The 10,927-nt window shown below is 37.5% G+C and overlaps 1 protein-coding gene across 1 annotated transcript; it reads left to right on the top strand.

The window, feature by feature from the left end:
- Positions 1-971: 971 nt before the first annotated feature.
- On the top strand, positions 972-9,465 carry LOC308053375 (outer dynein arm-docking complex subunit 2-like; the record flags this gene model as incomplete). The annotated part of the gene is made up of 7 exons (XM_080364225.1): positions 972-1,195; positions 2,344-2,501; positions 3,794-3,989; positions 4,565-4,671; positions 5,109-5,245; positions 6,252-6,368; positions 9,241-9,465. The coding sequence occupies 7 exons, from the start codon at positions 972-974 to the stop codon at positions 9,463-9,465; spliced, it is 1,164 nt and encodes a 387-aa protein (XP_080220351.1).
- Between the last annotated feature and the right edge of the window lie 1,462 nt (positions 9,466-10,927).

The following is a 10,927-nucleotide window of genomic DNA, read 5'->3' as shown; positions in this document are numbered from 1 at the left end:
GCTGCCAGACCCTTCCAGGTGTTCGCCACAGCCGCGCCCACTGGAGGTGCAGGTGCCTGAGCACTCGGGCTGTGAGGGTCACTGGATCGCGGGTTCCGCCGCCGTCACCCGCCGCTCCGGGGTTCTGACCCTCCGGGGTTCTGCACCCCCTGGCCCGCGCCCGTTCCCCCCAGGCCGCACGTCCCGGGAGGCGGCAGCGGCCCTTCCCCGCCGCCCGTTGTGTTTACCCGCTCCTCCCGCTAACGGCCGCGCGGGCCCGTCCCCATAGCAACGCCGCCGGCTCGGCCGGCCCGAGCGGAGAAAGCGGCGTCCGGAGCGGCTCAGCCGGGACAAGGTATGAGGGCGAGCGGTGAGGGGCGTCCACCCGCCGGGCTCCATGGGCCCCTGGGGGGCTACACACAGTCGCGGGGCTCCAGGATCCCTCCCGCTGCAAACAGCAGCCCTGACCCAGCGGCTGTCCCGGGCCGGCGCCGCGCCGGGCGCTCCGCGGGCCGAGGCCTCCCCGCCCCTCTCCTCCGGGGGCTCTCGGCCTCTCCAGGCTGGATGGGCAGGTCTGACACCCCCTTTTTCCTCCTTTTAAAGAAGTGTCGGGGGGCACCACTTCTGGGAGTTGTATGTGTCTGTCTACCTGCACATACTTCTTTTTTAACATGGCATCAACTTTAGTAGGAGAACCTGGGAGCCTTTGGTTACAGCCACAGCAGAGGCCTTCTGCTGTCAGCTCCCTGAGTTTGCAATCATGCCAGAACTTAATTAAGATTAGAAAACCCAATTTCTCTATTTCTTTATAATTTGCAAGTTGTTATCCTCAATTTTCCCTTTCTCACTTAAGGGATTTCAATGAGTTAAAAGACTCCAGTCATGCCTAGGTAAGTTTATTTCAAATTATAGCATCCACAGCGTATTGCATTTACTATTTGGTCGTTCTCAGTTTCTTTGCTAAAGTGTCACCTTTGATATGAGCTGAGACCATGGGAGCAGCGTTGGCAAGAGCAGCTCAGTGGACTGCTGCTGGTTCTGGAACTGGCACACTTGAAATCACCCCTTTGAATGAATCTATTTTAAATCAAATTATTAAGTTTACGGAGGACTTCAGCACTAGACATCCTGAGGAAGCAGCGTTTGTCTTCAGAGAGCCCCTTGAGTGGAAAACGCAACTGAGCTGTTCAGTATTTGGAGAGGGTTATGAGATCAAGTAAGTGCGAATGTGTGTTTTGAAATGCTGAAGGTGAACTATGAAGTAAAACTGTGCTCATTTAACATAAAGCTTTAGTGTGTTTGGGAGGCTGAAATGGGTGAGGGATTTGCTGATATATGCCGGAAATTTTGAGTTCAAATTTGTAAGGTTTTTTTTAAAGTTTGAGAGTATTATGTCTTGGTGTGATGCAAACCAGCTCAGTGATTTATACAACTTGCATTGTCATTTCCAAAGGCTTTTTGCAATATGTGCCTGACAGTGATTAACCCTTTGACTTCCGTTAGTGTTAGGAGTGGCTCCTGTGTCATGGCTTGACCTTGACTGGCTACCAAGTGTCTACCAAAGCTGCTCTATCGCTCACACTCCTCAGCTGGACAGGGGAGAAAAATACAATGAAAGGCTCATGGGTCAAAATAAGGACAGGGAGATCACTTGCCTGTTACCATCATGGGCAAACCAGACTTGACTCAGGGAAATTAATTCATTGCAAATCAAATGTCAGAGTAGGATAATGGAAAAAAAAAAAAAATTATAATTTAAAAACACCTTTTCCCCACTCCTCCCTTTTTCCCAAGCTCAAGTTCACCCCTGATTTTCTCTGCCTCCTCACCCCTGAGCAGCACAGGGGAATGAGGAATGAGTGTTCTGCTCAGTTCGTTACACATTGTCTCTAATGCTCCTTCCTGCTCACTTTTTTCCCCAGCTGCAGCGTGAGTTCTCTCCAGAGTAGACAGTCCTCCACAGACTTCTCCAACCTGGGTCCTTCCCTCAGGATGCAGTTCTTCATGAACTGCTCCAGCATGGGTCCCTTTTATGGGGTGCAGTCCTTCAGGAACACACTGCTCCAGGGTGGACCCCCTGCACTCACAAGTTCTGCCAGCAAACCTGCTCCAGCATGGGCTCCTCTCCATGGGGCCACAGGTCCTGCCAGGAGCCAGCTCCAGCACAGGCCCTCCACAGGGTCCCCACCTCCTTTTGGCACATCCACCTGCTGATTTGAATAAATTGGTTTACCTCAGAAGTTTTCTGAAATACAGTTTAAATACATTGTATATGTTTTATCATGGGAAGCTTGAATAACATTCAAGAGTATTTTCTAAAATTTGCTGTTCCTATTTTAAAAAGGTATAATTTAATTTTTCTAGGGGAGCAACTGTTCAATCTGAAGCCAAAGGTAAAGATGACCAACCATTGCTTCTCCTCACTGAATCAACCCTCAGAGTTCGCAGTTTTGACCAGCTGTCCCATTTGCTACAAATTGCTGTGGAAAAAAGCTTAAAGGAAGCACAGGCATGCCTTGAAGGTTTCCTTTCTTCTTTTTTTTTCCATCTTTCCTCTCTCTTAAAAAGCCTACCTTCTCCTTCGATTTATATTTAAGAAATGTGAAGAATGAAAGACATGCCTTCATTTTAAGTATATGAGAAGGTGTTGATTTATGAAGGTAGCTAAAGGTGCTGATCCAGAACTTAATGAAGTTTCTATTTCTTCTTTTATTTTCTCAGAAATCAGTAACAGAGAAATCTTGAATAAAGTTCAAACTGTTGAATCTCATATACAGAATCATGTATACTGAGTAATACTCCAGCTATTGCAACAGACAATAGGTTTACATTTCTGAAGAAGAATGTCGTATTTGAGACTAATAGCAATTTTCCCTATGTTTGTAGTTTCATCCTATTTTAAGATGTTACATCCTTAAAAAATAGCCAGAGAAAAACTGATATGTCCACAATGGCTTTTAAAATACAGGTTTGAGTGCTTGTACTGTGTCATATTTAAGTCCTAGATTTTCAAACTGACAAGAAGATCCTTAATATGCTAAAGTGGATATCCTCCTCTTATTGGAGGTAGAAGAGATCAGAAATATTCTTTGGTAATTTTTAGTAAAAATTGCATCTGCAATACTAAAATATAAATGGTCATATTGGATCAAACTTCAGATTCATCTAATCCAGAGTCCCATCACTGACAGTGATCAACAATGGATAATAGGGAAGAATAATGTGGATGGGGTGTCATGCAGAGGTGTTCACAGATGCACATACTTCATTTGCAAATGTTTTTGTAAAACCCATTTGCATGCAGTTATGTCACTGTTTACCAAAAGGAACAGCTGACATAGCTGAGGAAGTGATAGGGCCATTGGGAACTGCTAGAAAACTTTACAGATTTTGTTTAACACTAAATCATATTTCCAAAATGATCGATTTTCAGTGAGTTAAACCTACTGATTTCCTGTTTTGGTGATCAGCCAGGCATATTTTCTGGAAAGGGAGCTGTTGATAAAGGGAAGTATTTGATATTCACATCTTGGTTGAAGAAATCTTAATCTGTATTATGAAAAGTAATTTTGTTATGAAAAATATATTTTTGTTCTTAACAGTTTCATAATTTCGAAAGTGCATTTCAAATTACAACAGAGGGATGAGAAAGATATATCATACAGCAATGTTTGATGAATAACTGCACATTGTTAAAATTCTTATTGTAAATCAATAGCATAAAAATTATTCAACAGTTGAGATTAAAAGTGGTTTTTTGCCTAATAATTTTTAACATAGTATCACATTATATTATTCTGTTTCATGGTTACAGCTAACAGAGATCCTGTAGTGAAAATTCTTGGCCCTGAATATGGGACTGTTGAAGGAGAAGATATGTCCATGTTGCGCTTACTTGACAAAGTGAAAAAAGATGATGACCCTGAAACAGAGATGAAAATGAAAATCTTTATTCTTCTTCGTCAGCTGGATTTGCAACTGCTTAGTAGTTCTTTGAAACACATTTCACAGTAAGTGCATTTCAAATGAAAGCTAAGCATGACAGCCAGTGCATTTTTTTTTATTGGTAAATCAGATTGGTTTCAACCCACAACATGTGTTTTTGGTGTGACATAAAGAAATTTATTGAAATAACTTTCCTTGTTCACTACGTTATTGAAAAAACTTTTTTCTTTTTTTCCTGGAGATTTTGCTGTAGGTGTGGGTATGCAAGTGTGTGCCCGCAAGTGTGGTTTTTTTTATTGCATATATTTTGCATTTTGGTCGCAAATGGAAGTCATTTGTACAAACAACAAAGTTACAGTTAAATATTTTCAAGGAAATGTTTATTTCTTCGTGGAAGCATATTAAGTATTACATTAAGTCTGTTTTGTAGTTACAAGGACTTCATATTAGCTATAAACTAAAGTTTCACTAAACTAACAGATAAAATTGAGAAAAGCAATGGAAGATAGCCTGTTTCCAGATTTTTTTTGCTACTATTAAGACTCAATGTAAAAGAAAAAATCGTGTAATATTCTCTTTTCATTTCTCTGAGTACATCCTTTTGATGAATACATTTTGGACAATTTTCTTTTAATTGCAGAAATGTCAGACTAAATCCAGCTGCAGTAAATAATGAAGTGAATCTTCTCAAGAATTTCTCTGGGAAAGGAGAAGATCCAGTACTGGAATCACTGGAATATACATCAGGTTCAGCTCTGATCATCTCTCATGTTCACATATACCCTTATTAAAGTACTTGATTAATTTGCTAAATTAATTTCAGTAATTAAACTGTTTATTTCTACTTTAAAGTTATACAGTAAAATAAAAAGTATTTTTAGATATGAAATGCTATTCTTCAGCCTTTAGTTATGGAAATAATCTCCAGTTATATGAATATCTTCAGGGGAAACAAAGGAAGTGAACTGAGTCTCTGGTCCCAAAAAGTGCTAAGCACAGTTGCAGTTCTTGGTTGGACTGGGCCACGGGTGACAGAGTTTTGCATTATTAATTTCTAACAGTATGAATGCTTAAGAGAATTGTTTTGGGAATTTGATTTGTATACCTGTTATATTGATCATCAAGCGTAACTATTAAAAACTACTTTTAAACTGGATAAAAACACTAATGCTAATTGGTTACAGATTACGTGTTCTCTAATGGATGCCGAGCTCCTCCCTGGAGACAAGTGCATGGAGAAATTTGTTATTTAGTCATCAAACCACATGACACTGATCCTTTGTATATCACTTGCAGCACAGCAGGAGTGTTTTTAAATGGAGTAAGTAATAATAAAGGATACCATGGAGTAATGAATATTTTCATGTGCTAAAACACAAATCAGTCAGGCTTGGGGTAGTGGTATTGAGGCTCTAAGACCTGCAGAGCTAGTTTATTGGTACAGAGGAGGAGACAGTAATAAATGTATGCTAGTTTTCCCATATGTTTTGAGTGCCTGTTCTATAATTTTATGCTTGGACTGTATTCTGCACCCTTTGCTAGCAGTGCTTAGTCTTTAAGCATGCCCTAACAGTCCTTCACACTGTTCCTGTTTAAAGTTAGTGTGGGACTGGATGCATCTCTAGTACCTCATGGCTCTTCATCTGAGGTGTACTACTATTGCGCATTTGCTTTTGTCTTTATATTTTTTTGTATTTCTCCTTTCAGTGGAAGCTTATGAGAAATTATTTCTCTCTCCTATTTTTCATTTTGGTTGCCTCTTTCCTTACAAATAGGTAATTGTCACACAAATAATTGTCCATTATGTGTGTTAAGCAGTAACCAGAACTCTTACATTTATTTTGGAGACAGATGTCTGTCAGGCGTAACTCCACAAAGTGATTTCCTAAGAGATAAAAAATCCAGGGAAATTTTGACTTAGCATGTTTTTAATAGATGAAGCTCATAAAGATGAGGCTAGTCAGGTCACATTATTTTCTGATCCTTTTAGACATCTGCCATACTGCACTGGAAGCTCGTATTTACTTGGTTGTTTGCCATAACCCATAAATTCTTTTCAGTGGAACTACACACAGTACAATTAACTGATAGTAATTACTTGCAGAATTCTTTGTAAGATCTTGATTATCTGTTGGGATCCATGAGGATGATTCATGCATCTTTACAAGGCATTATTGAAGTCTGGTGGACTCTGCTGAGCATGAGACTTCTGTATCTAATTCATTACAGTATGACCTCTGTGCTCTTTAGCACTGTTTTATGATGCAGATTAAACTAACTGTGTAAGGCAACACTATTAATAATTTTAAGTTTATTCTTTTTTTAAGGGTCAGTTAGAGGGTGAAGATAACATTGACTATGAAAGAAAAAGTGATGTATATAAAGATATTGTCACATTTTTAAGGGAGAGATCACCTCGATTTGTAGAAAATATGGCTAAACAGGTATGTATTTACTGATATTGGGTGTATATTCTGCTTTGTACAAATGCACATAGTACATTGGTAAGAAATGCGTTATAAACCTGGCTGAATGTTTATATTCTTTATCAAAAATAAGTCTATGATTAAATGAAGAATTTTAAAGACTCTGAAATACATTTATTATTTTTCTTTGGATTTGTTTCAGTTTCTAGTAAATATGTTCCTTTCATAAATAGCAAATAATACACTATGTCATGTATCATTCTCTCTTACCTTATCATGAAGTTTGATCCAACATGTGAGGTCAACTTCTAATTTCATATAAAAAGTTTTGCTCATCTTTTGGTGTTATTCTTTATGGAGCACTGGAAATGTTAAAGCAGGAAAATATTATCTCCTTGCGGAAAAGGTCAACTTTTTATGACAATATTTTTCTGTGATCAAAACTGCTTACATTTTAATCTTCATTCTTTGTAACCCAAATAGAAAGAATAGCCCAACTTTTTTTACAAGAACTGCCTGATTTAAATATCAGAGCTGAGGGTTAAGCATCCAGCTTACATACTATGTGTTGCTTCAGCCACTGTAAAATGCAAGTGTTTTGGCTTTTATTTAGAGCTCTACATTAGGTAGAATCACACAGTGCCACTACAATTTCAGTTGTTTCATCATTCCTGATAAAAACTCTTTTTTTTCAGGTTTCTAGTATGGTTATAACAGATTAATAATTTGGTGGTAAAATTCATTACAGGCTAAAGGCTGCCAAAAGTTTTATTGTGGTCATTTATATGTACTTTTAGTTGCTTAGCAAGAAGGAAGTAATTAACAGGGAAATTTCCTTATCCTTTAGTTCTGATTTTCTCAGATGTAGGGCTGATTTTTTTTTTTTTTTTTTTTTTTTTTTTTTGATACTGAGATATTTGACAGTTCTGAAAGAACTGAGCATTGCGATTTGTACACATAAATACAGTGGCTTATATTAACAGTGATGGAATTAAATTTGTAAGTTGTTCTGTTTGAAAGTGCAATATGTTCCAAAATATGTTTTAGTTATTCCAAAGACAAGTATTTTTTTAATGTTATATCTACATATGGGTTTACATTTCATAAGTGTGGCAATATATGGATGTTTTTAGACATAATTACTGGTTTGATGTATTTTCAAAGTGATTTGTCTTCATTTGATGGTCATGAAAGGTAAAATGTGGTAGTGTTTTAATATTTTTTACAGTTCTTATCCTAAATGTTAATATAAATTAATGTTAATATTGATAATAGAGATAATATACCTTTCTTTACTGGTTTTCTGCTCTTATAAAGGTACTGTAGTTATTAAAGAAATGTGTATGCTTACTAAATAAGAGCAAGTAAATAAATAGAGTTTATTCTATTTTCCTGCAATCGTGATATAAATCACTCAGTATTCCCTGGTTGTGTAAATAAGTTTATGCTGAATGGTATAAATTATACCAATTTACTGGTTTAGGAATATCATATCGTGTTGCCTTGTTGAAGAGCTGGTTTAGTACACTCTGCATAGTAAAACTAAAATCTAAACAAGTTAATTCTGTAGAGCTGCAGAGTATTTTTATTTGAGGGAAAATCTTCTCTACCCTAGAACTCAGGAAAGCTGAGAAAAGCTGTATTTCCAAGGCTGCCTACATGAAATAAATTGTGACTGGAAATAGTTTTGATCTATTTTCTGAGGAGAGGAAAGCTTCAAAAAGCTAATTACGTACACATATATTGCAAAACCAATTAACTTTTATAATATCTTCTTGGCCTTGTTTAAGCTAACATTTGGAATTGCTGTGTTGGCAGATAGCACTGTAGGAAACACTTTTTAACATGTGCTTAGCTGGTCAAGCTGCAGCATCAATTCCCTTGTGATTTGTCTAGTTTATAATGTGCTAAATTGTCCTGTCTAGAGTACATTTTCAGAATGAGAGAAGTAGCACGAATTAGTTTATGATCAGACAGTTGGGTCAGCAAGCCCGGAACAGCCGATTCACATCAGGGACGAGTCAAAAACAGACCACACTGTGACCGTCTCCTTAAAACTGCCTTGAATCGGATTCATAAAGGAATGTCTTCACCTATCTGGCAGTGACAGCTGCAATAATAATATGTAGTGATGATCGTATTCTGTCTTTCCTGTAAAAATTGAATATGTTCCAATAGAGAATAAGAGTTGACAAGAGTCCTTTCTCTTCTGGTTATTTTTGATCGGCCATGGTACTAGACACAGACAGCTGAAGGATTGGTAGGTGCCACTCAGCTCCATTCTTGTATGTAACTTGTTCAACGATGTTTTGTTCTGAGACAGAAGATGAAAAAACTGAAATGGAATGTGTTTGTATTAATTTTAAACTATATCAAATGAAATTACTTGGAACTGAAGTCTATCAGTTTATCACAGCCTATTTTCAGATTTATGTTCATTAGTTTTTGTGGGAATTTTTTGTAAAACATTTATGCAGGGAAATAATTTTTATATAAATAATCAGTTGAAAGCAAAATGACTGACTTTGTGATTTTAGATCTTAAAACCCATTTGGAATTAGGTTCTATAAAAGTGCTTGTGTCACAGATTATTTAACATAGTAGATATTGAACAACACCCAGTATACAAGTATGTTCAGGAAGTTCCAAATTTAGCTAGTTTGTTTATTTCAAAAACTTCAATTTGCACATGGTAACAGCTACTTTCTAGATTAATGTTTCATTCTTTCTTATAATAGCAATTTGATTTTTTGCTTATAATTTAATTCTACATTTAATACATACGATTTTTAAGCACAGCATCCTGGAATTGTGCTTATAACTTATTATTTTAATATGCATTATTCATATAGCAATATGACTGACAAACCAGGTCTCCTTCTTCTATTAGGAATATAATTTTTTTAAAAAACCAACAAATGAGAAGGATTATCAGCATATGAAAGTAGTTGATGCTGAGGTTTCTGGCCAATCCCAGAACCTTCATGATTTCACAGAAAAGGATGTACATGAGAAAGTGAAAAGTTCTGCAGCAAGAAGGAGATCCAATGACAAGAAGAAATTAGAGCCATCTAAGAAGTGGAAGAATACTGGGCTTTCTGCTTCCCACAGATAAGTAGTTACCTTTCTAATTGCATTTTCCAGTAGTTGTCTTCAAACAGGGCTAATGATTGGACTGCGTGTTGTAGGTGTGCATTATTACCTTAAGTTAGGTGCAATAAAATAAAATGTACTGCACCTTAATTTCTAAGAAGAGAGTACAGACTACCAAAGAGGTTTCTCAGTTTTCTTCTGTCATGCAACAACTTTGAGAATGTTATGTCTTTTCCACAGCAAGGCAGGGAAATATCTTGGAACCATCTGCAGTACTGGTTCTTGAGGACTGTGGTGTTATAGTATTTTTTATGTAAAATGCACTTTTAAGCAAGACAGGGTGGACAATCTAATCTAAACCACACTGTCTGAGGGAGGAAAAAGGGATCCAGGATGGTAAGTCAGAATGACTTTCATAATACCAAGTTTTAATGATTTCATATGATATGAGCTACTTTTTTAGCTCTGCTTAGCAACAATCTTCACTAATGAGATTATCTCAACATTTGAACACCCCAAAATAGAAGATACACATATTGAATATTGTTGTATTTGTCTTCTGAAATCAGAACTCTGTTCTGATTTCGTGTTTCCTGATTTTGTGTTAATAGAGGAAGAATGATATCTGAAGGAAAGGCTTTGATTGCCATCCTACAAAAAAAAAAAAAAAATCAGTACCTTCTCAGGTCCGCCAATTTGACAAGTTGTTAGAAACATTCTAAAAAATTTTGGACGTGACCTACAGTCATCAGTTAAAAAAATGTGGTTTTCCAGGGACAAGAGCTTATCTTTTTCCACAGACATCGTTAGAGTCTAGATGTAGTGTAATTGGCTGTAATCATGAGTAGTATTCTCTTTTATTGTTGTGGCTGTGATAGTGTGACTTGTCCAGCCTTGAAAGGACATTTTGTTTTCACAACATTGTAAAGTACGGAGAAAAAAGCCTCAGAGATTGTGCTCAGCTAGGACTAGGACTCTTCTTGGAATATGAGGAAAGCAAGATCTCTTGTATTCAGCACGATCAAAGCAATGGAACAGCTCAGAGTGTGGAAGAGCTAGGCAGACTAGAACTCTTCTGCCTGGAAAAAAGATGACTGGGGGACAATATGACAGATATAAAAAATGATGACTGGAGATGGTAACAAGGGAACAGGTAGTCACTGTCTGTTCTAATACAGTAATAAAGAGTATCAAATGAAAATGAGCTAGTGACACCAGTTCAGAACAAAGGGAAAGACTTCTTCATACGACAGATGTCTAACCTCTCAGATTCTTGGCTGCAGGATGGTAGAGGCCATTTGTCCATATGTGAGTTCAAAAAGCAGCCAGACACATTCATCGAAAAACAGTCTATCCAAAACCGTTAGTGCAAGGACAATCACGAGTTCCCTGAGTCACAGTTTGCTGAAGAATATTCCGGAAAGAATAGTTTCTGTGTTCTTCCATTGTTCTACTGTTACCGAGGTAGCCACTATTAGTCATGG

Source organism: Nesoenas mayeri (genome assembly GCF_963082525.1).
Source record: "Nesoenas mayeri genome assembly, chromosome: 2".
NCBI lineage: Eukaryota > Metazoa > Chordata > Aves > Columbiformes > Columbidae > Nesoenas > Nesoenas mayeri.
This window is presented reverse-complemented; position numbering and strand designations above follow the sequence as displayed.